This window comes from Eubalaena glacialis, chromosome 11, assembly GCF_028564815.1.
Source record: "Eubalaena glacialis isolate mEubGla1 chromosome 11, mEubGla1.1.hap2.+ XY, whole genome shotgun sequence".
In the NCBI taxonomy this organism is placed as follows: Eukaryota; Metazoa; Chordata; class Mammalia; order Artiodactyla; family Balaenidae; genus Eubalaena; species Eubalaena glacialis.
Window position 1 is genome coordinate 34,432,208 of NC_083726.1, and position 27,700 is coordinate 34,459,907.

Sequence of the window (27,700 nt, forward strand, 5' to 3'; positions counted from 1 at the left end):
AACCCAGGGAGACTTAGTACATAACAAGGCACAATTTCCAGATTATAGTTGATTTTTGACAAAATATGATTCCACTGGTCTTTTGATCATCCCAGATATTTATATTTTTTTAAAAATGGTAATCTAAATGAATTTGTAATTGGAGCAGATCACAAAATGTAGAAGAGTGAAATGGAAAATCACTGGGCCTCCACTAATCTTGCTGACTCCAATTTTGCCTTTTTGTAGTCCATAAATCATTATAAACTGCCAGACTTCTAGGTAGTAGATCAAGCAAGGCAATGTCGATATGCCACTCCAGGATTTACTCTGATTTAGCAAGAATTACTGGAAAAATAAACAAAGCAATTATAACTCAAATATATGTGTGGGCTCACCCCCAAAACTTTCACTTCCTTTGTCACTTCTCTTTCTTTCACCCAGATTTTCTCCCCACCACTCTTTTCAGTGCACCTACTCTGAGATCAGTGTTAGGCCCCTACTTCTAGTGTCTTTCATTTTCATTACATTATAATATGAGGAGGTAGATGTTACCTTAATGTTTGCTTTTCTCTTTAATTTGTATTCTTTCTCATCAAAGTACTATTATTTTCTTACATTATTGTTACCAATGTTTATTTGTTCAGAAATAACTGTGCTTTTCATTTTTACTTACTCTACATCAATATAAACCACTGCATTATCCTTCTGTTAATGTATTAATAGCCTGTGCCAAATTTATTGTGAAATTGGAAACAATTTTGGTTCCAAGATTTGAATAGTGAGATTTTATAAAGGCCTGGATTTGACTGATATGATGAAGAAATATTTGCATACAAAATTAATTGTTAATAATTTTGTGCCTCTTTGCCACAGGAGAGAATGTTTAAATTTCACCAAGTGAAACATATTTTTGATACACTAGATAAAATGCGATGCCTGCGAAAACGTTCTACGGTCTCATTCTTGGGGGTTCTTGTTATTTTTCTTCTGTTTATGAACTTGTACATTGAAGATAGCTACGTTATGGTAAGTCTTGAAGGTTGATTATTTTTTGTTCAGAATAAGGCCTAAGTCGGACCAGACAGTCCACTTGTAACCTAACTTCAGTCCCAGGCTATTGAAATGGCCTTAGTTTAAGCAAAATTATAACATGTATATTTTCTATCTAGCTACTTTTTATATTAATTATATATTACCAACATCACAATTGTTTTGGTTTATGTTGCAATGTTTTCTTTAATGCTATATATATATATATATATATATATATATATATATATATAGTGGTTCAAATATGTATCTCTAATTCCAAATAAGTTAGCTATCATCCCCATCTGAATTAATATTGCATAAAATCATTGTAATTTTTGAGCTTTGATTTGAAATACAGTTGACTGTTTAACAATGTGTGTTTTAGGGGCACTGACCCTCCAGGCACTCAAAAAAATCTGGGTATAACTTTACAGTTGGCTCTCCATATCCACACTTCTGCATCAGCAGATTCAGCCAACCTCAGGTCGTGTAGTGTATTACGTATTTATTGGAAAACAATCCACTTATAAGTGGAACTGCACAGTTAAAACCTGTGTTGTTCAAGGGCCTGCTGTAAATAGAATAAACAAAATTTGCTTAAAGGTGTTACTCCTTACTTTCTCTACTTTTCTATATTATCAAAAATTTTTAAATCCCATTGTCTAATTAGTGATACTAATTATGCTATTTTGTTAAGAAGCAACATTTTATTACAATGTGTGACATCTCATTTGGATTTTGAATAACCCTAAATGACCACCATGTTATACATTTACGGTCACTGAAAAGTAATATAGATCCTTAAGAACTAAATATAATATTATGTGAAAGCTATTCAATAGTTTAAAAAAGGTAAAATTAGTAGATAATTTATGAATGAATTTTAAGTGAATTATGAAAGTATGCAAAAGGACACATTCTGACTAATTGTGAGAACTCAAATTGTTTCTATTATTCATTTTTGTTATAATTATATAATTTCATATCTGATGAGAGTAATATGAAAGTAATATGGAGAGTAATTCACTTTTTCTATCTGAATTGAGCTTAAGATATCTGGGGAAATTCTAATCTTTATGCAATTATTCCTGTTCACACATTTCAGAAAATCAAAGCCTTTGGACAAATAGAGGACCTGAAAATACATTCTATCATACAAGCAGGCTAAAAGTTTCAATTAATATCTTAGCTAGAGACAATCTGACAATAACTACAAAGAGCATTTCCTAGTAAAATGTTTTATTAATTGAACATGATTTGGTAACTACCTACTATTTGCCAGATACTGTTCTAAATATATCCTATGAGCCAACCACATGATCTAAGTTTGTGCAGATCCTCTTAGGAAGTCTTCTGTAAAGCATCTTGCTTCCGTTAGCATTGTTCTTTGATGGCGAAATTCTGTCACATTCCTAGATCTTGACTCTGCCTAAGCCTTTACTTTCAAGTATAGCTCTTAATCTTGTGGACTCGTCATTCTATCATCCTTAGTCAATTCATAATGCTGAAGTTACCACAGCTAATAGAATTTGACTAGGCATGATTTAGGTAAACGTAGCAAACTGGAGAAACTTGCTAATGATATGCATTTTAGAATTTTTTAAACTGGTTATTAGGTTTATGAAATTTAAGAACAACAGAGCAAGGCCCAGGTGATCCAGCTATTTTTTTTTTTTTTTTATAAATTTATTTATTTATTTTTGGCTGAGTTGGGTCTTCGTTTCTGTGCAAGGGCTTTCTCTAGTTGCGGCGAGCGGGGGCCACTCTTCGTAGCAGTGAGCGGGCCTCTCATTATCGCGGCCTCTCTTGTTGCGGAGCACAGGCTCCAGACGCACAGGCTCAGTAGTTGTGGCTCACAGGCCCAGTTGCTCCGCGGCATGTGGGATCTTCCCAGACCAAGGCTCGAACCTGTGTCCCCTGCATTGGCAGGCAGATTCTCAACCACTGCGCCACCAGGGAAGCCTGATCCAGCTGTTTTTTAATTAATAGAATTAAAGATCATAAATTAACTAGAGGAGCTCTTGATTAATGATTTAATTTTGTGATAAAAATTTATTTCTTGCATCTGTATGTACTGGTAGAAGTATATCACATCTTGTAAATCAAAAACATGGTATTGGCAGGATGCTTGTTGTACTCAATGATGATGCATATAAGACACTTTCAAGTGAAATTTCAATATTTAACTTTGAGTAGACCAAAGATTATTGTATGCAGCAAACATCCTTATGTCTTTCTGGAATAAAACAGCTTCAAGTTCACTATAAAATGTGTAAGAAGTAATAGAGTATATATCCATAAGAAAGTCAAACACTATTGTTCTCTTTATGCATTTCTATCTAAACATAGGTCCTAGCCACCTAATTAAAAAGTGTGATTTAATGAAGTAGCTCTTACTAAAGAGTACTTTCTCAATGAAAATTTTCTTGCTACATTAGCCATATATCTAGTCAAATTTGCAAATCATCCCAGGTGCAGAGAAGAGATTGTTTGCTTCTTAGCTTTAAAAATAGAAATTATTTTTAAATACTTATATTAAGTTAGAAAAAGTGAGTTAAAATGGTTTTTAAATACAAGCACACCCCCATGTTGACAATTCAATGACAATATTTTTATTAGTTTAATTTTTCACTGTTTACTAGATGATGTTTTCTACCTAAGTTGCATTTTGAGCTAAATTTTATCCCAAGGCTTAATATGTATAATATTTGAAATATTCATTAAATCATTTGTGTAAAATTAAAATTGTTCTTCTAAAAATGTCTAATAACCGTGGAAAACTGGCCTCCTACTAGGGTATAATGCAGTTTCTTTTTAATACTTCTCCCTTTTCAACCCTTTTATCTGTGCTTGTTCAGTTTTCCTAAAATTATCTGACTTGATTTTCTTTCTTCACTCCAAAATATCACAATGCATGCAATTTTCTAAGCAGAGACATTAGCAGGTTATTCTTTTTCTGTTTTTCTTAAATCAGGGAGAAATAATAGTTATAATTCAGAGAAATCAGATAAACAATTACGGTAGTAAGGTCTCTGGAGTTATTTAGCACATCTATTCTACTCTTCTTGCTAGAAAATCTATCAGTGGCCCCCAAATCTGGGCATGTAACAGTTTAGTTTATTGCTTACATGTTAGGGGCTTATGTGCCTTTCAGTGGGAAAGAAAGCCAAGTTCAGTGTAAGAGACAAATAGTATTACAAGGCAAACTAAGTAGAAGAGACACTGCATGTCCAATCAACTTAGCCTCTCGGCTGTGAGCATCTTCAAAGTAGCCACTAGGGTATATATTTAGTCTGTAGCTAGTCCATTGAATTGCCTTCCTATCCAGAAAATGATTGCCATGAAGCTTTGTCTTATTACTGAGAAATACACTACAGCATAGTAGCTACAGAAAGAAGGTATCCAGGGAGAGTCTGGCTGTTCGGGTAGATGCTTCTGGAAAGCAGCCAACAAGACAGACTCAGGTGAAAGTTGCATGATTTATTTATGCTGAAAAGTGTAAAGAAACCTGTTCTTGAGAATTTAATAAAGTGCTTTCATATAAGTTTCATTTCATTTTGTATCATGTTATGTCCTTCAAACAGGATGAATGTACTCTATCTTATCACAGAAAAAGTCTGGATTTTTACGTGTTCACGATAGAATTCTTAAAGAGATATTCAGTATCCTGCACTTCCTTTAGAATGTGATATCACATGAGACCAGAATGGTAAAATCAATTCAGTGTTGTGACTACTGTGATTTTTATAGATATTTCTTCTACACCCTATTGACTGTGTACACCATTACATTACTATTAAAGTAGCTGATGCAGAACTGAGTCTCTGGTTACCTTTTAGAAATCCTAAACTTGTTCATTTGAAAACTTTCGTGATGTTTTTTAGGTTTTCAGAAATACAAAGGTGAAAATATTTATGTGCAATGAATTTAAAATAATCAGAATTCAATGGCTATTCAATGAGTACATTTATAAGCTAACTAGCCTCCAAAGTTTAATATCATGTATTTTGAAACTCTATAATTTTACAGATGGCAAATACATTATAAATCAGACTAAAGTATTTTTTCTTTGTCTAAATCATCGTCAATATAAAATATAGAAATACGGTATTAAAGAGCAACTATAGGTTCCTAAACATAATTGAATATACAGAAAAGATATTCAGAATGAATCTTCATTTGTCAAGGACCAGATTGATAGCTCTTCCCAGTCAGGGTTCACTACTCTCAATTTTTATTCTAAGACAATCTCAGCCCCGTCATAGATTTAAAAGTTTGAGGTAGTCAACTTTTCCATTTATATTTTAATTTGACACAAAGTAGTGAATGTTCCAATTGAGGTAAAGTTTGTATTTGCATCATTTCTAATATTTTAGAACAAGGTTTAATTGATTAAAGTTTTATTGACCACAGCCAAAAACATGAGGACCAAGTTTATTTAATGCATTCACTTTCTCTGTAGTTTTAATGGCATGCCTATGCCTGACCTGCCATTCCTATACTGAATAGCAGAAATATCCACATAACTCACACAGCACAATAGACACTTTGCCAAAAAAGAAACATTTCTTTCTAATTAGTTGCCCTAATATTCTACCAGTGGTACTAAACCATATACAAAAGCCAAGCAAGTCATCATTTTGCTAGTAATGTATAACCAATAGAGGCTTGATCAAATGGTGATTAGATAATCAAAATCTACAACTGAACTTATATCAAAGGGAGATAAAACAAAGCAATTAGTGGTTAACAGGATATTTTTAAAGCTGAATATGAACGTTTTCTTGAATATAAACCATCCTGAAGACTGAATGACATAATTCCATTATCAGATCGATAATGAGGGTCTTAAATAAAAAAGGACCAAACTTCACCTCCATCGGAATACTCCCCCTCCCCCTCTACACCCACGAGCAACAAGAAAACATCATGGAAAAGACTAGTATAAGGTCTAAAGACATTTCCTTGAAGACTTTGTACAAATGTATCCTAATTGAGTTATCTTGAAGACATTTGAAAAAAATACGACCATGTCACAAGGACCATGGCTGTCCATTCTCAACAGCCTTCGATTATAGTGGCCACATAAGTGACTGACTAAAACTTTTTGATTAATAAGTTATCCAGACTCCAACTATTATGTTCACTGCTGCATCCTCCTAATCATTCCTAAAATTTCAAAATCATAGAAATAATGTGTGGTCTTTTATTGGACAGGGCTTGAAGAAGAGTAAATAGTTTAATATGACTCAAATATGGGGAATCTAGTGAGAATTAGCTTTACATGAAACTGTAAAAGAGATTACTGTCAAGTTTTAAGATCCTTAAATTATTGTAAAGAATTTGAATTTTAACGTGAAGGCAGTGGGAGTTTCAAATAGAGATTTTTTGTTATTATTATCAAGAGAATGCCACTATTGATGTATGCTGTAGAAAAGCAATTGTAAGCATAGTATAAAAAGTGGAATATACCTGGAACAGAGACTCTAGGTAGGAATTCAGGTTAAAGATAATTATCTACAGCTTGTGGTGCCAGTAACTGAGATTTATATAATACCCATGTTATATATCAGACCCATATATTTATTGTGTAAGGAGAAAGTTTATTTAATCCATGACCATCTATTATTTATTTGTTTTCTCTGCCTTCTTCTTGGCATTCAGGAAGGAGACAAACAACTTGTAAGGGAAACATCTACACATCAACTGAATCCTGAACGCTATGTGCATACTTTCAAAGATTTATCTAATTTCTCAGGAGCCATCAATGTCACCTATCGCTTCTTAGCTGTTATGCCTTTACAAAGAAAGCGTAAGTATCCTTAGACTTTTAAAATCAAGAACAATAAAATATTTTGTTTTAAAATGATAACTTTCTTCATCTGTATAACAATAAAAGTTTATGGGTTTGACTAATATAATATATTCTTTGGGAAATAGTTCAGTGTTTCTTCACAAATTGCAATTATTCACCGATCCAATTCCATTAATAACAACAAAAAAATTAAATGCCTAATTGTGACATGAACTTTTTAACAGTTTGCTATAGTACCATGTAGAGAGAGTAGGAAAAATCAATTGACTTTAAATTTTTTAAGTTAGCTTTTAAAAATAATTATTCCCATAGTAATACAGTTTCAAACATTGGTTTGGTTTTTATGACATGCCACCAGCTTGAAGTAGTGAAAGTCATTATATTCGTTTCCTAAGATACCATAACAAATATCACAAACTAGGTGGTTTAAAACAACAGAAATTTATTCTCTCATGTTTCTGGAAGCCAGAAGTCTGAAACCAAGGTGCTGGCAGCACCACATTCCGTGTAGGGGGGAATCCTTCCTTGCCTCTTTCAGTTTCTGGTCGCTCGTGGCATTCCTTAGTTTGTGGCAACAAAACTGCAATCACTGCCACTATCTTCACATGGCCTTCGTCCCTTTGTCTCTCTGTCTCTCTGTGTCCTCTCCTATTTTTATAAGGACACTAGTCATTGAATTTAGGGCCTAATCTGAATCTGATACGATTTCATCTCGAGATCCTTAACTAATTACATCTTCAAAGACTATTTCCAAATGAGGTCACAGTCTGAAGTTCCAGGTAGACATGAAATTTTGGAGGAAACTGTTCAATCCACTACAGACACTTTGGATCCAAGACGTAACATACTACATTTCATGGATTTCCAGACATTATAGATTACAGAAAGTATCATGATCTAATTGATGCACCACTGAGAAAGTACAAGCGTTATCAGTTTTAAGTTGTAAGATGCCATCAGTTGTGATATACAACCTGATTTTAAAATATTTCTGTGTGAAGAATATGAGTTTTAGAATAAGTGATACACCGTGATATCATGAACTTCTTAGTAGATCGTGTGGAGACCACAAAAATTGAGTTCCCTGCTAAGAAGTGTTTATGCAAATGAGTTTGTGATCACCAGGTTGAGGAAATTGTAACAATTCAGCTTTCTTTAGATCTTTCTTTCTTCCATTTCAAATGTCTACTGCTCTTACACACTACTTACTAGGTATTACACCTTGCACGAGTTTCCTCATCTCACTGTGACTTAGTTTCCTTATCTATAAAACAGGAATGTTGATAAGTGCAAAGCTATCTCAAAAGACTGTTTTGAATATTCAAGATGCATATTACATGTAAAATACTCAGACTTTTGCCTTTTATGTAGAAAGTATTCTATAAGTATTGGCTGTTATTGAGTATTAATGAGAGCTGGTGGCTTGAGTTAAATTGTAACATATGTTAGCTTTTCAGTAGAAGATGGGATGGTAAGCCCAGGTATTTCAATGAAACATGTAAATTTCTACCTCTCTAATAGACTAGTAAAAACAGATTTTTCTTGGAAGGGGCTTTTTCAGTATCGTGCAAATCAAATCATATAGGTGTCTGTCTTGAAACAGTGATCTTGGTGAATATAAACATTTCCCTATTTTCCTAATGGTGGTTCTGAAATTTTATTCAGTTCTGCGTCATGGTGAGAATGAGAGCTTTAAAAAGTGAAAACATTTTAATTAGAAGACATCTAACGCTTCTCAGAGGTGAACTGCCATTTCACAGGGTTTTATTTTATTCTCTAAAAATATCTAATTTCTAATTTTAGGTTTTAAATATCTGAATAAAAATTTCACCAGACAAAATTACTACAAAATGTGTTTTACAATAAAGAAATCAGTAATGTTTATGTCTTAGAACAATACATCATATGTTTAAGCAATAATGCAGGTTTTCAAAAATAGCTTATGATATTGTTTTCATTCTAATTAACATACTAGATAAATTTCAAAATAAAATTGTGAAGTCCAGTTATGAATTATTCTGGTACAAGATAATAACAGTGATTAAAGAAAGATGAAAATATATAGCATGTTTTCTATGAAAAACTTAAAGATGATTAAAAGAATGAGTGACCCTTAATTTTCTTTTTCATCATTTGAGACTAGTTTGTCATTCTTAACTGGATGAATTCCTATCCCTTTTGCAGGTTTTTTTTAAAAAAAAAAAACAGTGTCAATGTTATTTAAATATCTATCTTCTCTACTGGGCATATATGAGAACATTAAGCTGCAGAACACTTTAAACCATATATCCTATTTCATAAACAAATGTTTACAGCAATAGAGCTCATACATCATTGTGCTTAAGATGCAGTTTTTCCATAGAAAATATCAATTATATATAAAGTACTATAGCCTTTAAATATTTAGCACAAGTCTTTAATGACAAAATGTTCTATATATAATCAGTCACTTAGATTTACTTAATAGAGTAGCAGGCTTAAAGAGAAAAGAACTTTTTTTCTTTTTTTCTATGTTATTCAAAACCTAATGTCACATTTAATTTGTCTTCCTTCTGAATTCTTTTGTTCAGGGTTTCTTACAATTGGACTTTCATCAGTGAGACGAAAAAAAGGAAATTATTTACTTGAGACAATCAAGTCAATTTTTGAGCAATCCAGCTACGAAGAGTTGAAGGAAATTTCAGTGGTGGTTCATCTAGCTGACTTTAATTCATCCTGGCGTGAGGTCATGTTACAGGATATTACACAGAAATTTGCCCACCATATTATTGCAGGAAGATTAATGGTTATACATGCTCCAGAGGAATATTACCCAATCCTGAGTGGCCTTAAAAGAAATTACAATGATCCAGAAGACAGAGTGAGATTTCGTTCCAAGCAAAATGTAGATTATGCTTTTTTGCTTAATTTTTGTGCCAATATTTCAGACTATTATGTAATGCTTGAAGATGATGTTCGCTGTTCAAAAAATTTCTTTACTGCCATCAAGAAAGTCATTACATCCCTAGAAGGAACTTACTGGGTAACCCTTGAGTTCTCTAAGCTTGGCTATATTGGAAAACTTTATCATTCTCATGATCTCCCACGTTTGGCACATTTTTTATTAATGTTTTATCAAGAAATGCCTTGTGATTGGCTACTGACTCATTTCCGCGGTCTGTTGGCTCAGAAAAATGTGATTCGTTTTAAACCATCTCTCTTTCAGCACATGGGTTATTACTCATCATATAAAGGAACTGAGAATAAGCTGAAAGATGATGATTTTGAAGAGGAGCCATTTGATATCCCAGATAACCCTCCTGCAAGTCTATATACCAACATGAGTGTTTTTGAAAATTATGATGCAAGCAAGGCTTATAGTAGTGTTGATGAATACTTTTGGGGAAAATCACCATCAACAGGAGATGTCTTTGTGATTATATTTGAAAATCCGATTGTAATCAAAAGAATTAAAGTGAATACTGGAACGGAAGATCGACAAAATGACATTTTGCATCATGGAGCCCTAGATGTTGGGGGAGATATTAGATATTTTAAACAAAATAGACAATGTGTTACTTACATAAGACTAGGGGAATTCAAAAATGGAAACTTTGAAGTATCTGATGTAAATCAAAAAATTCCATTTGATATACATTGTATGAGGATATATGTTACCAAAACACAAAAAGAATGGCTGATTATTAGGAGTATTAGCATTTGGACTTCTTAGCCAATTAAATCAATATGTCCAGTTACTGAAGCAGGTCTTCCTGTTTCCTTTTTGGCTACCTTCCTCTTTTGCTCCCTTTATCCTCTGGAGGGAAAACAATGGATCAGATGTTGAAAAACTCATTTTGGCAGTTTTGATTTACACATTGTCAGCATACTTTTACTCTAATACACACATTTATTTTAACTTCTGAAGTTGAGTATCAGTTCACAGTTAATGCTACTTTTGTTTATATTTTAATGTTATCATATTACTTTCAAAATTTCATCTGAATGTCAAAAAGTGACACGAAGGAATTCAAATGAGAAAATGTAGTTTGTTGGATGGTGAATCTTGAAAAATAGTTGCCACTGTATGCACTTAGTTAAGAAGTGACTTCATTATATCATCAGATAACTTTTATTAAGCATCTCTGTGACTATGCAGTTGGTTAGAATGATAGTTTTTTTTTTTCTTGTAAACTTAGGTTTCCATAGACTTCTGTACATCTACAATGAATACCTCCTTATAGAAGTGATGTCTTTACAACAGAATTTTGTGTGTAGGTGGGGTGATGGAAAGAAAAAAGAAAGACTTTTAAAAAATATCTTCCCCTGATTATATAAAAGGGGACATTGTTCAATGTATAAAAACTTGAACACCTATTGTCAATAAATTTTCTGTGGGAAGCAGTCTTTTTCTAGTTTCCCTTTTGCAAAGAAGAAGTTATGCTCAATATTTTCAGGTTCCATTGGGTACCTGCATTTAACAGAAGAAATTAAAGAAGGCTTATAGTTAGTCCATTCTTAAAGAACATTTTCAGTATATGCAGAAAATTTTTGAAATTGATTTTATATGTTTTGTATTAAAATTCATATGATTGAAACCATTGTGATTTATCATATACTTTTTTGGAGTTCAAATGGACATCTTATGAAGGACAGAAGTAAGAAACAGAAATCAGTCACTTCTTCTACACACAGAGCTAGTTCATAGCAAAGCTAGAATGAGAGATCAGATATTCTGATATCCAGACAATGTTCTTTCCCTTATGTAGAGATTGGTCTTCACATAATTTATGCTTTTGGTTCTCTGGTACGTGAGTACCAGATAATAATCAGATAATAAGTTATTCTATCAGAAATAGCTTGTATAATTCTTCTGTAAGTCATGTTATCATTCTGTAAAATAATCCTAAAGTGTGCTAAATGATGCTCTTGTGGTATATGCACCCAAATGGTAAGCAAACTTGTCAAAATTTTACCGTGAGGGACTTGACAATAGTATCCACACCATGGGCGCATTAAAGCAATTCAGGACACCTTAGTGCATCCTAAAATCATTGTTTTTTCAGAATGTCCTGAGCTTGTCTCATCCTTTTATTTTTTGGCAAACAGCAAAGGTGAAGGGGTTTATTACGAAGAGAAATAAAGAGTACTTCATGGATGTTTATGGAAAGACTCAAATATACTATTATATAGACAAATATATATATATATATATATATATGGAGAGAGAGCGCAAGAGAGAGAAATATTAGACTTGGGATAATGAGAAGGAATAAGGAATTCCTCTTGTTCTTGCTTCCATCCTGAAACAAAATCCTTAGGACTCACTGGTATGATACAGTCCAAAAAATGAATGGAAAGTATTTTATTAATTCTATTCAAATCAATTAAATTAGAAACTCAGATTTAAAAATTGGGAAATATTTTCTTTTATTGATACAATAGCTACTGTGTATTTTCTTTGCACCCAGTTGCTATAGTGTTAGATAGAGAAAACAATGAACCTATAAGTATTAATATTCTGTGACACATCTAAGTCTTAAAGTCCAAAGAAAAGATGAATACTGCCACTAAACTAAACTAAACTAAGCTAAACTAACGGTAATAACCTTTGCTTTCATTTGGAGGATGCTTGCCAGACACTTAAAAATATTCTATTTTCTTGGCTTTTCTCACCCTCTTTTATTAACTGGCTAATCATATATATAGTATTCTACGCATATCTCAGAAATCAGAAATAACTTTTCTGCACTTTCAATGATAAAAGGTACACAACAAAGACATATAATACCAAGACCTAGGTAGACTCCATGAGGTGAGTTGTAAACTTTTACATATTCTTCTGGGAGTGTTTCCAAAGACCAGCCATTGACATCAACTTCTGGAAAATGCTTCAAGAAAGATTACTTAAGGTAACAGTGAAATTGGATGTTTGCTGGAGAATTACAAATGCTAATGTGAACCAAAGGGATCACATTTCATCTTAAATTTGATCCTTTCATTACTAAAACTGGGTTTGACTAAGCTGATCAATCACCTAAGACTGTCTCTATGTTTTCTTTACAGGTTGACTGTGGGTCAGCTTTCTAAGGAAAGACTTTGACAAAGAAAACTTCTCCATTATGGATCAGGGGGACAAATAACCTTTCTCTTTAAAAAAAAAAAATCTGACCAAACATTCTTTATCTTTACATGGTTCAATGCTGTATATCCTATATTTTAAAATTCTGAATAAGGCTCTAATAATCTTGTCTCAGAAACACAAAGCAAAAAAGACAGGTTTAATTATATTCTGTTATTAAGCATTATGTGAGATCTCTGCAGTAATTTTAAAAATACATATATTAAATTCTTTGTTACAAGTACCCATTGAAAAATACTGGAATGTGACATGAATAGCTGAGTTATTTAATTGCTATGAAAATAAGACGCTGACAGGTTTCAAGCACAAAATATGGTATGACCATAAATAACGTCTCGATTTTTATACTTTAAACTGACTGAAAGATTACTTACACTTAAAATTCTTCTTAAGGGAGCCTTTTCAGCATTTATGGACATCAAAGAAAAGCATCTTGGAAAAGCACAATACAAATTTGGAAAATAAACATTTTCGGAAAATACACATTTTAGCGGCAATAACAAGTGTGGATATAAAAGAAGTACATAAAACTTGTTAATGCAAGCACTTTTACATTCTCACTGAAAAACTATAACCTTGTGCAATTTATAAAGTAGATATTTTCCAGTTATAAAAATATAATTTGGAAACCAATGTGTCATTTAGAACTATTTCTGTCATACAGCTACACTCATGACACTGGAACATTCCATTTCTTACTGAGCCAGTATTCTTGGGGAATTTTTATAAAGCTATCATAGAAAAACTGGCTGTACAATAATGGTGTATAAATGAAACAAACATATATGAAATATATGATATGGCAGGGAAAGCACTTGCTCTTCTAGATGTCCACACGGCACATTTCACTCAATATTTGCCAGTTTGCAGCATGTCCTTTAGAACATTGCTCCCACGATTAACACTGAAAACTGCTCTCAATCTCCTCTAGCAGTTGAAGATGAAAATGTAATTCTCTTCTTTGGCCTCATCAATATATCCGTTAATGCAACACGTTTTTTATCACCATACTACTGACTAATAGAGCCCACACTCAAACTTTATATTACATGATCTACTGATAAAACATGATATGCCATTTTGTACATGTTCAATTGATTCTTTGAAGATTTCTTCTAAAATTTAATATTAATTTCAAAAGAATTTCATTTTGTTTCTTCTGACCCACGATCCCACACTTTCCAGTTCTTGATTCTGTCATTCAATGTTTTAACATAGCCTCCCAAATTTGTGTTACCATAATTTAATATGTATGTCTTTTGTCTTCATAGGAGATATAATGGAAGAGTCATGCAGACCTGAGTTTGAAACCCAGATCTACAATAACTAGTCTCTAGATGTGATAAAAGTTATTTAATCTCTTTGAAACTCAGTTCCCTCATCTGTGAAATTGGAATAATTTTACCTTGAAGGATGTTAGAGCTGGAAATCAGATAACATGAACTCATCAAGAAACTTATGTTTCTTTTTAGCCATGTTATACATGTGTAAAAGGGTATGGCCCTTCAAAACACTACCAGAGACCTTCATCCTGATCAATAGGAATCATAAACTTGACTACGCATTAAATATGTTATCCACCCTCCTTTTTATATTATGTCCAAAAGAATGTCATGTAGAATTATGTAAATGCCTTCCTAAAATCAAGATATATTTCTGTCATTCTAATCTATTACTTTAGAAATCTTATTCAAAATTTGTAACATTTGTTCCTAATGTTCCCATTGTAAATATTAATGACCATTCTTTTAAGAAATCTAAATTCATTTACTTTGAAAAATAAAGAAAAAGAAAGGCTTTTTGTAATTTCTAAAATTTTGCTTAGAATCTTTATTAAGCTCATAGAGCTGTGGTTTTCAAAAAAAATTTTTTTAATGTTGACTTCCTGTTCTCTGGTATCTTTTCCATTACTGGCAAAAGTGACCAGTGCAATGATATAAATGACCCAGGCCATGATGTTCAAACTTGGAAATAGGCAGTTTATCCCCTTGACTACCTTGAGTTTCAGTGTTTGTATTTCTACTGCTTGGAATTTCTTCTCTATTCATTTCAGAATTATTATTGGTAGGAGGGAAAAGGCTGTAATGCAATGCGATTTGATTAGTTCTTACTTTTTGATTTTCCTTTGCTTTTTTTTTTTAATATAAATTTATTTATTCATTTTTGGCTGCGTTGGGTCTTTGTTGCTGCATGCGGGCTTTCTCTAGTTGCGGCGAGCAGGGGCTACTCTTTGTTGCGGTACACGGGCTTCTCATGGCAGTGGCTTCTCTTGTTGCAGAGCACGGGCTCTAGGTGCGCGGGCTTCAGTAGTTGTGGCACATGGGCTCAGTAGTTGTGGCTCGTGAGCTCTAGAGTGCAGGCTCAGCAGTTGTGGCGCACGGGCTTAGTTGCTCCGCGGCATGTGGGATCTTCCCAGACCAGGGCTCGAACCCGTGTCCCCTGCATTGGCAGGCGGATTCTTAACCACTGCGCCACCAGGGAAGTCCCATGTTTTTCCTTTGCTTTTAACTGTATTTTTTATCTACCCCTGAGAAAACATCTTTATTATTTTTTATATGTTCCAAAATCATTGCACATGCATGTATCTACATATCTGTCATGAGTGCTCTCTCTCTCTATATATTTATGTGTGTGTGTATATACACAAACATACATACATATACATGTTTATATGTATATATCTGTGTGTGTATATACATATATTTGTACACGTGTACCTATATAGCTGAAAGAGAGAGATGTATATCCTTTGCATTATTTTTAGCTTCCACACTTCCACTTATTCTTGGCTTTAGCTTTCATGACACGCTGTCTTCCTGGTTATGTTCCCCTTCTGAACTGGCTTTTGGTTACTTGTCCTTACCACGTATTTTATACATGACATCCTCTGAAAATATTTCTTATTAGAGATTTTGTGCAATCTAAACAGATTCTTTAAATTCCTTATTTTTTTATTTAAATTCCTTTGAATTTAAATAAAATTTGAAGGTTAAAATATGAGTTTCAAGGGGTTGTATTTCCAAACTATAAAGATGCTCAGATAACAAGGTCATGCATCCCCAAAATTCTAATCCCTTCCACCTCATGAATCTGCTCATCATCAGTTACTCCAATTTAAGTCCAGAGTAGAAATCATTTCATTAATCCCCAAATCTTCTGAGATGATTTACTCTTCTGTTTTTAACATTGAGATTGAAATGTAGATTTGAGACCATGTTCTGGATAATTGGATATGAACATCTATTCTGAAAAACATATTTGAGACCAAAGTAGTCTTTTATTTGAACAATTGCTTCAGCTTCCCATGTCACTCAGTCTAGATATTCTCTTCGAAGAATTACTCAAAAGTTAAATTCACTATGTGAGAAAATGTGTGAGATGTATATGCTCATAGAAAAATACAATCACATTAAGAACATAGAATGTTCAAATTTCATGTCTTATAGGAGGAAAAAGCAATACCCTAACTAGCCAGCTCTTTAAAATGGCTGAATCAAGCATACAGTGAAAAGATTCTCAATACCTTTTCTCTTAAATGAAAATTTTCATGAGGCATATGCTCATTAAATTTAATATACAGGAAATTATCACTTTAATTTTTGTTTAAGGGTAAACAATGACAATGAATAAAAAATATTTAGAAACTGAGTCTATACTTTCAAAATACTACATGTTTGTTAATACAACTTAAACCACAATAGCCAACATAACCTACAATCTTTCTGCCTAACTGCAGATAAATACAATTTTAAGGTATAAAAATCACCAAAAGTCAATGCATAAATAAAGCAATGGAGGCTGTTAGCACTCATAATTGAAAGCTAATTGTAGCAAAAATATTTAATTTATGGTATACTCAAAGGTCTGGAAGAGATGTAGAGAAGTTTTCCTTCTATCTACCTCCTCCTCCCTTACTTCACTGTGTGTCACCGAGGAAACAGAGTGCCCGAAGTACCACACAGAGATAGATGGCACTCTGTTACAAACTAGACGTTTAAAAAATACTTTTATTAAATATTAAATATAAATAAAATATTTTTATTTTTTAAATGTCTAGTTTTAACAGAGTTTAAAACCTTGGAGATTGAAAATGGGATTGCCATCTCTCTCTGTGTGGTACTTCAGGCACTCCCACCTAGAGGGGTGGGATAGAGAGGATGGAAGGGAGATGCAAGAGGGAGGAGATATGAGGATATATGTATGTGTATAGCTGATTCACTTTGTTATAAAGCAGAAACTAACACACCATTGTAAAGCAATTATACTCCAATAAAGATGTGAAAAAATACTTTTATTATAATTTCATCTAAGACAATTTTCTTATTGAATAATAATCTATCATTTTATCTGTGGTATTTCCCCAACTATTTGAAAAAAAACTCTTAAAATATTATATGCATTTTTCCCCATGAAATACCTCACATTGGTTTAAATGTTTGACATTTCCTATATTCCCATTTTAAAATAATCTATATAGTTCACTCCAACTTTTAAATATATTTATATTTTGCCACACACTGTTATTTTACATTTTTTACTTTATCAGTAAGTGAGAGTATATTTCTAAAAAGTTAAAATAATGATCTCAATTCTACCAACTTTTTCTCTTTTAAAGTAGTCTGGTTTTGACTACAAATTACGTCTGTAATCTTACAGTTGTGTACCACATGAGACAGTGTCAATAGCTGGCAGAAGTTTTTCATTCGTATTAGAAAATAAACACATTAACAAACTACAGCTTGCATTTTAACAATGAGTACTGTTGAACAGTATTGAGGGTTTACACGTTTCTTTTTATAACACATTGGATCTATTCTTGAATTAGAATTCCTTATCTACAAATAATTATACTATTAATAAAAGGATAAATTTAAGAAGAATAATTCCCTAAAAACTAATTTCTTTGATTCGTAAATCAACCTATCTAAGTCAGTTATTTTCAAAAGGGCAAACTGATCTCTGCTAATGGAATGAACAATGGCTTTTCCCTAAATGAAAATATTTATAACCTTAGTTTTTTATAGAATTACAATAAAGAGGCTTTCCCATTTGGGTAAATATCCAAATTAAAAAATTTTTAATTATGTTAATGCAATTTGTACTTCTATTATCAACATTTCTCAAGTTCTAAATCATATATAACTGAGCACAAAAATTTTGTTTATTACATGTGTTATCTTTATCCACCATAATTTGATAATCAATCATGACCTCATTAGTGTCCTTAAAAATCACTTAGAATATCCAATTATTTTGGAGAAACATTTGGAAAATGTGTCACTAATAGTCAAGAAGATTTCTAAGGCTTAAGTGTGTATTGAAGTATCTGTAATTTAATGCTTGGAGATTTGTTCAGTTAAATTCATGAACCAAAGTACATATTTCTACCCTCACTTTCTGCTGATTCCTTGTAACCATTCTTAAACACAGAGTGGTCAAAAAACATCCTCTTGGGACTTCCCTGGTGGTCCAGTGGTTAAGACTTTGCCTTCCAATACAGGGGGTGCAGGTTCAATCCCTGGTCAGGGAGTTAAGATCCCACATGCCTAGCAGCCAAAAAAAAAAAAAAAAAATACTCTCAAAATATTCTCTATCATATCAAATTGCTATGAATTGAGTGATAATAATAACTGATTGCTAATTGAACTTTGACAACTGATGAGCTAATCCTTTCAAATATTGTGGTAAGGAGAGGTTGCTGGGCAACCAAAGAATGTAAAAATCACAACAGGAAATACCACATACAAGAGCTGGAAGGATTCAGACTGAAAATCTTTGCTTCATGATTTTGTCTAAAGCAAGTTATCTTTCCTCTCAGCGTTACAAATTACCATGGCTCAACTTTTTAGTCTACAATACTCAAATTTTTGCTCCTGCAAATCAAAATTTGATTCTTGAGACTATCAAAAGACAATATTACTTGACCAAATAGATCAAGCTCACTTTTAATGAAATCAAAATTCCAGATTAGACTCAAAGCTATATTTTGTTTGCCATTTTATAAAATGGATAAACTGTTTTCTGCTATGGGATGTTACAACAGGAGGTCCAAATTAATATGGGCAATGATGAATCTGAGTCATGTGTTTCCTATAAAATTGATTTAAAAAAATGTAAGTGCCCTTCTAGTTAAAGCAAACTAAACTGATCGTCTTTGAAAAGTAAGAAGATATTTTGTAATATTTTTTTCTGATAAATCTTTCAACTGGACAAATCAAGTTAATGTATTTATAGCTACACATTATCAATCAACACACCACCAATAAGTAAGTACTTAATAAGTAGTGATCTGATACACTACTAAAAATAGCTGTCATAAATTCCATTCATACAGTGTCACCCTAACATTTAGTATTTTGTTTTGTAAGAAGAAAGTGACATTAGTTAAATTCTTTTGATGCCTATTTTATTTTTTCAAATATATTTATTTACTATTAATGTAAATTGTATTACTATGAATAATTAAATTTACTATAAATATATTAATTTTCACCATTTTTCTGATTTTCATCAGTAAATTTAATAATTGCTGCAATAAAGTTTATACATCACTCTCACAATACCTAAAAGATTTTACAAGGCGCACTTTTACTTAACACAATAACAATCTCCATGCCACTGCTTCACTGTATTTTAATCTCATAATTTATGTGATTTATTTTGCTTTTTTAGCCATTTTAGGAATCATAGAGATAGAGATTGTACAGGTACAAAAACACCTTTTGGGTGAATTAGGGAACTAGCTTTACATACTATGTCAACATTCTTGATAAGTCAATTTATTGGTCTTACCATATAAAATATAATGTAAAACATTAATCATTTTAATTTAAATTGCTTACAATTTCTCCATTTGGTTTCAAAGCAAAATAGTGTCTGGGTTGTAAAAGCAATAGGAATTTGGAATAGTCTAAGAATAGTAAATGTGATTTGTTAAACCAATAATTTTCTTCAGAATATATTCAAGACAATTTATTAAAATGAGTGCACACAAGGAAATCAGTTGTGCCCAAATAGACTTAAAAATGACAAGAAACATATGGTCATGTTAGAGCTGGACTATACTGACAAAGTATTCACAGGTTTTAAAGTAATCTAGGAGGATTTTCAAGTAATGTGTCTACCTTCATATCACTTTAACAGCTTTCACTGACTTGACCCAAGAATTTAGGTTCTATTTCCAAGAAATACAAGGAAAAAAAACCCTAATTTTGGGAAAAATTCAGGGGTTTTTTTTGATAGAATTTATTAATTATGTTAATGAATCTACCATAGAATTCAAAATTTACCAGTTGATTCATTCCTTAATGAAATTTGAGTGATGTAGGAAAGGCATTGTTTCATCTATTGACAATTTTAACAAATATTTCCTTACAAACTGAGTGATTAAATCATGATGTTAATAATTCATATTTAATGGAGGGTAAAAGAGGAAGACAGAAAGTGAGACTAAGTTATCTAGGTTCCAAAGAAAAGGCACCTGGGCTGATAAGAAAACAAAACAAGTCTCTAATTGATAGATTATTTGTATAGTCTCAGCATCTAAAACAGTGCTTACATGTAAATAACATGTTCTGAGCAACTGTGAAACAATGGTTTAATGACTTCATGTACATTTCATTATCTTATTTAATAAATGAAACACATATCATGTAAGACAAGAACTATTATAAAACTAACAGCATATGAGGAAATTGGAGTTTAGTAACTTGTCCACGGTCAAGTAACTAATATGTGGTGGAAAAGAGATTCTGTCTCAGGTCTGTGTAATTCAAAAGTCCATGCTCTTAACCACTAGTGTATATCACCTCCTAATTATGATGCGTTCATTGACAATGAATGCATATGGCTATAAAGTGATTATTTACAAGATATGACTATATTAAAAATAATATAAAAGTTTAAAACTGAATTTAGATTGAAGTTCTTTCATATGAAATGTTTTTTCTCATTTTTAAAAAACTTGAACACCTAAGATGTTTCTACAATTTATTTTACTGTACTCAGCCACAGCCTGGAAGTCTAAGGTTGTTTGGTTTTTTTGTTTTGTTTTGTTTTGTTTTTTCTAATTCCAGTTATTTGAGAAAGAAACAAAACGTATGGACTCTGGGTGTATTAAAGGACTCCCAAAGTTGTAAATTTGAATTACTGCATTATATGATAGTCTTTCATAACTCAAACCCCAGATCTGCCTAATTGGTAGTTTGGCAATATGTGTGAAATATTTTTGGTTGATTAACTGAATTTTTTTAATTTTCAGTAAATATTTTGGAAAGGTTGGAAAACACCAACAAACTTAAAAGTTGCATTATCAGCTTACATGTACTGGGTGCTTAGTATGTATGGGGTATTCTCCTAATAGGTACTTCTGTTACTTATTAAAACAATGGTTTTTACAAGTCATTATGCAAAAGAATCACCTGGATAGTTCACTGAAAATGCATATATCAGACTACTGCATTCTTATGGTACACATAGTATGGGTCTAGGAATTGGTATTTTTAACGTATTCCAGTTAACACTGATGCAGATGGTGCATGAACTCCTTTCAGAAATACTGCATTAAATCCTTCCAGCTCTATTAAGTAGGAATGACTATTATTCCTACTTCAGAGATGAGGTATCTCAAGTTAGAGTTATGCAATTTGCTCAAGATCACACAGTCGAGTTGGATCAAAACACTGACCTTGAGAGTGAAACCCTAAACCCAATTCTTATGAACACTATTATTCTTTACTTATATTTATCTAAATTAGTAGCTGTTAAGTCTGGTTGCTTGTTAACATCACCAGGGAAGTATTTTGCTCATTCCTCAGCTCCTCTCTCAGAGAGTCTATCATAAGTGTTCTGTGGTTTCCAGGAATCAGTATTTTTTTTAAAAATTCCTAAGAGATTCTAATGTGCAACAATGGGGAACAATTGAAAATCACTGTACCTCAGTAAAATTCCAAAGTTTCTCATTTATCCAAGTTGGAAAGGCCATAGATTAAGAAATGAGATAGAAGGTGTAGATTTTCCTTTGTTGTTCCCTCCCTGCCCTTGCAGTTCATTTCAATGCTATTAGAGTTGGATTGAAAAATACAAGCTCCAGCCAACTTCCTATTGCCTTGTTGGGTCTATAGAGGTCATCATACATGCCTTTCTATTGAATCTAGGATTGTAGTTTTTTTTTTTTTTTTTAAACATCTTATTGGGGTATAATTGCTTTACAACGGTGTGTTAGTTTCTGCTTTATAACAAAGTGAATCAGCTATACATAGATATATATCCCCATATCTCCCGCCTCTTGCATCTCCCTCCCACCCTCCCTATCCCACCCCTCTAGGTGGTCACAAAGCACCGAGCTGATCTCCCGTGCTATGTGGCTGCTTCCCACTATCTATCTATTTTACATTTGGTAGTGTATATATGTCCATGCCACTCTCTCACTTCGTCCCAGCTTACCCTTCCCCCTCCCTGTGTCCTCAAGTCCATTCTCTATGCCTGTGTCTTTATTCCTGTCCTGCCCCTAGTTTCTTCAGAACCATTTTTTTTTTTTTAGATTCCATATATATGTGTTAGCATACGGTATTTGTTTTTCTCTTTCTGACTTACTTCACTCTGTATGACAGACTCTAGGTCCATCCACCTCACTACAAATGACCCAATTTCGTTCCTTTTTATGGCTGAGTAATATCCCATTGTATATATGTGCCACATCTTCTTTATCCATTCATGGATAAAGATAAACTTCCCTGGTGGCGCAGTGGTTAAGAATCCACCTGCCAATACAGGGGACACGGGTTTGAGCTGGTCTGGGAAGATCCCACATGCCGTAGAGCAACTAAGCCCGTGCACAACTACTGAGCCTGTGCTCTAGAGCCTGTGAGCCACAACTACTGAAGCCCAAGAGCCCTAGAGCCCGTGCTCCACAACAAGAGAAGCCACCGCAATGAGAAGCCCACACACCGCAACGAAGAGTAGCCCCCGCTCGCCGCAACTAGAGAAAGCCTGCACGCAGCAACAAATACCCAACGTAGCCAAAAAATAAGTTTAAAAATTAAAAAAATAATACAATGTGTCGATGGACACTTAGGTTGCTTCCATGTCCTGGATATTGTAAATAGAGCTGCAATGAATATTGTGGTACATGACTCTTTCTGAATTATGGTTTTCTCTGGGTATATGCCCAGTAGTGGGATTGCTGGGTCGTATGGTAGTTCTATTTTTAGTTTTTTGAGGAACCTCCATACTGTTCTCCATAGTGGCTGTATCAATTTACATCCCACCGACAGTGCAAGAGGGTTCCCTTTTCTCCACACCCTCTCCAGCATTTATTGTTTGTAGATTTTTGATGATGGCCATTCTGACTGGTGTGAGGTGATACCTCATTGTAGTATTGATTTGCATTTCTCTAATGATTAGTGATGTTGAGCATAGGATTAAAGTTATTTAAAAATTGCATAAGTAATTTTTATATGGGTCTTGGCATATACATTTTATTAATTGAAACCTAGGAATCTTCATCTTAATACATAAAATATAATGGTGCCATCTTTTTAATTTGTTAAAATACAAGAATGTATTTTTTTTAAATGTAAGCTGAATTACCTTCCTTTTTTCCATAAACTTAAGTAAACTCATTCAAGAAAGGGAGAAAAACTACCGCTTAGTTAAACTTTGTTTCTTCTTTTCCATAAATAAATAAATTCTCCAAATGTCAACATATATGTCTTTCCTCATGCAGTCATAGCCCATATTATCCAAATCTCTAATTTATTTGTTTTTCTTTTTCCAGGAACTGGGTACTTTAAAAATGTATTTATATTTGTTAAGTTTTCAAACTTCATATAACAGATAGAGAACACACTGGCTTGCTCTGAGTGTTTAGAGAGTTTGAGGTTATTGATATAAGCCTTGATATATATTCCCACAGAGAAATTAAAGTCCTTACTCAAATACCTGTAAAGTGTCAGCAATGGTGATGGCTGATTGAGCCAAAGAAAAGCAAAGGCAATGAATAGAATAAATTATGCACACACACACGCATACTTTTACACACACATTCACACATAGTTCCAAGGAGTCGCATACATTAATTCCAACTCACAAATTCTCATTATTATCTGGCTGAAGAGAATCATGTCTAATTAAATTCACTTGTAAAAGAAATCTGGTCACTTAATCTTTTTGAGACCAATCAATACATTCATATGTTGATGTTTTGTCTTATTCCAAATGTAATTTTTTTCTCCGCAAGGTGTCTAGCTAAAAGGAAGTATTTTTTCATGAATGAAGAGATCTCATAAATAATATTCTGAGGTCAATTTTTATTTTGGACTCACAGGATTTTCAGATTTGATCTACATAAAATTAGTTTCAGGAACACTCGTTTGTGTTACTTATTTTCTCTTTGCAAACATTACTGGAAATGTTAGCTATCAAGCTTGAATTTAGGGGACCATATATACTTAAAATACAATGGATAGAGATTTCTTATAGTTATTTGATAGTCTCAAGATAACCAATTTTATCTTTTAACTTTCCATTGATTAGTATAGAAGAAATAACATTTTCCTCTAAGATGAAATGAAACTTGTTCTTTGTCAAACACCATTTAAATCAAAGGATTTATAATTAAATACTCTCGATTGATTATGAATCTGAAATGCCAGACAGTTTAACAAATTTGTTCAAAGTTTCATTGCTAGTTAATACCAAAGACAAAAATACAAATCACTGTTGTTTCTTCAGGCAATGCTCTGTCTGAGATTCATCAAATTTGCAAATTCAAAAAATATATGTACATTCAAAGAACTAAGATTAAAGAAGATTACCTTTGCTTATGTACTCAGATGCACAGTAGAATGAAACAGTTGGGTTTAATAGTTTCACTAACAAATGATAATATGACTACTTTGATTAAGTACCCTTATATTCTAGAAGTTTCAGACTAGGTAGGTGATGGTGATGGGTTAAGTAGATAGATAGGTATGTCAGTTTTAGAAAAAGAGACCTACAGCTCCATCCATAGCTTAGCAAAAATAAAAGAAAGTGAGAGAATGTGGCCAAATCAGATAGGGATAAATATGAATGAATAAAGTAAAGCCTTCAAATTAATAACTAAATGATAGGACATCGTTTTTTTATGTCTTGGTATTATTGTTTAAACTTTTGATAATATAAAAATGAATGTTTCATAAATTATTTTGGATACAATCATAGATAATATAACCATAACACAAAATTTCTGGATAATAGAAAGTAGAAAAATAAGCACTGATAATTTAAATTATTCAGCGCAGCTAAATGTCATTTATTTGTCAGCTATTTAGTGAGCACTCTCTGCATTCCAGGCATGTCCCTTTCTTAACATAGCCTTACAAGTCAGTTTTGTGCACATTTATTAAATAGAGATAGTCTATGAAAATCTGTCTATTTTGAAATGTTGAAAAAATTCAGATAATTGAAAAGGTGATTAATCTGATAATCTTAGATCTGTAGACTTGGCATGAACCATGGCACACACTTGGACAAAAAATGTCAGTTTTAAGTAAATTTAATAGATAGCTGAAAGTTCTAATCATTCAGAGTATAGGACAAGTTCTGCTTCAAATTCAAGTTTTCACTTCATGAAAGTCACATTTGTTCATAATTATTCCTTCTCTGGCTCTAAGTGTGGTTCTCATCCAATTGTTGAGAGTGTCCTTTTTCCCAAATTCACAATTTTCACAGCAGTAAGGAAGTAACAAGAAATGTTAAAAGCAATAGATTTTATAAAAAATCTTCACTCAACGTTCAACAACTCTCTTTAATTGAAAGAAAATATGTCTACAGAAGTTAAAGCAGATTTCATGAGCCTTCAGCCAAGGTAACCAGGAAGGATTCATGAATAACTTCCACATTTGACAGAAAATAAAAGACTCCAAACTCTACATAATAATCCAAGGGAGATCAGTGATAGTACATTTGCATTTCTCAAGGGCTTTCTGGAGCCTCAGGATCTTACCTGAAAAGTGAGTATAATAATAGGAATTTCAGGCATCAGTCCACAGATGGGGTATCTATTTTGGGATGGAGGATTTTTAACAAATCACATTACCTAGGTGGCAACTAATTCTACTTATCCATATGGCTGACTCTGTAGGGAAAAAAAAAATTATTGCTGCTAATAGTTTCTCCTTTACCATTGAAGTGTCAGAAGAAACAGTAGGTGAAAGCTTAAAACCTAGCTGCAATATTGGGAAAAAATAATTGTAGTTTTCAGAGGAGTTGCAGTTTTTCTGGCCTATATATTAGATAAGGGTATTCCATAAATAGATAATGTTCTCTGTATCAGTAAATATAATTACCCTCATCTAGTCAATTTCCTTCACTTGGATTCCCCCTTATGGTTAAAAGCATAGTTTAATCAAGATAACTTTCTAGTTTAATGGATGTTGCTTAAGGTCCTGAAATAGAATGATGCTATTAGTTCATCCAGGTATAAAAAATCTCTAAATTCTCTCCATAACTATCATTCCAAGATTCGATGGCCAATGTTACCATAAAATCCTTGTGGACCCACAAAGCATATAAAGCTCACTGACAAGGAAACTTATTCTTTCCTAATCAACTCTTTTAAAGTCTTCAGATGACTTTTATAATTACAGTTTTAATAGTTGCTAAGGGGACTGTAATCATATTCTATGGTTATGTTTTCCACACATCTCATTGAGGTATACAAAAATAGTGAAAAAAACTGGACATAGTCCATAGTCTTACTATTCTGTTTTGATGATAGGGAGTGATTTTGACAATGGGTAGTCAATTCTTATTGCTTGAGCTCCATCATCACAGAATAACCTTGTAATCCTAATGAATTCCTGGAGCTTTAAATTGTATTTAATGCTGCAAGTCTGAGCCTCCCCATTATTTTAAGGTCAATGAAAAGTGTATATCAATTTGTCTATATATAGTATGATGTGAGTATGAATTCTTACATAAGCAAAGTCAGGGTAAAAAGGGAAATTCAAGAAAATAGGAGACTGTGTTTTGCTGTTTTTGTCAATTGCTCATATTGTATCTAGCATGGAAATTTCCTTAGGGTGAAGTTTGTATGGAGACAGACACATGAAATATTCCTGAGGTAGTAAGACATAGAAAAAGAGAATAAAGGAGGAATTTTTTGTGGAGGATGACTGTAAATTAGAAAATAAACTATATAAATATATGTAATATATACTATATATAATTCTTCTGATTATAATCTAAATCATATAATTTCATTGTTCACTAGTACCATCCCCAGACATATCCCCTTTGTTTCTTAACTTTTCTCACTCTCTGAAATGGAAATAACAAACAAAAGAGATGTCTAAATATTCATGTCATGCATTTTTTATGATCTCATAAAAGTTCATTTTTATCATTTAGTTGGATTTTCTCTGTAATAAGATGGTAAAAATCTCAGTGTTTTGAGGCTGCTAAACAATGCCCATACAGTTGACCGTCTCAAGAATTATTATAAAATGATGGAGTTAGATGCTATGGGTCACACTTTGTAAATCTGACTGCAGCAGGACTAGAATATTAATGAAAGTCAACAGCCATTTTCTTACCTGTTACCAATTTGTAATTCTTGCCTTGGTGGCCGCCCATATATTACAAAGAATATTGTTTTCTAAGCTATAGTCAGAAAGTCATTGGAGCGACTAAGATTCTGTTCTTGAAATAGGTATTAAGTTCATTGTCTTATTAAAAAATGCATACAACACTATGAATTTGTGTGA

The 27,700-nt window shown here is 32.7% G+C and overlaps 1 protein-coding gene across 1 annotated transcript; it reads left to right on the forward strand.

The window, feature by feature from the left end:
• The first annotated feature begins 861 nt into the window (after positions 1–861).
• MGAT4C (MGAT4 family member C) lies at positions 862–10,541 on the forward strand. Its single transcript, XM_061205831.1, has 3 exons — positions 862–1,008; positions 6,679–6,826; positions 9,400–10,541. Exons 1-3 carry the CDS (start codon positions 862–864, stop codon positions 10,539–10,541), a joined length of 1,437 nt encoding a protein of 478 aa, XP_061061814.1.
• The last annotated feature ends 17,159 nt before the right edge of the window (positions 10,542–27,700 follow it).

Bases quoted from the DNA above. Each gene is read 5' to 3' on its own strand.
- MGAT4C (XM_061205831.1), top strand. From the start codon at position 862: ATGTTTAAATTTCACCAAGTGAAACATATTTTTGATACACTAGATAAA. The intron at 1,009-6,678 runs GTAAGTCTTGAA...CTTGGCATTCAG, and splicing joins TTGAAGATAGCTACGTTATG to GAAGGAGACAAACAACTTGT. The intron at 6,827-9,399 runs GTAAGTATCCTT...TCTTTTGTTCAG, and splicing joins TATGCCTTTACAAAGAAAGC to GGTTTCTTACAATTGGACTT.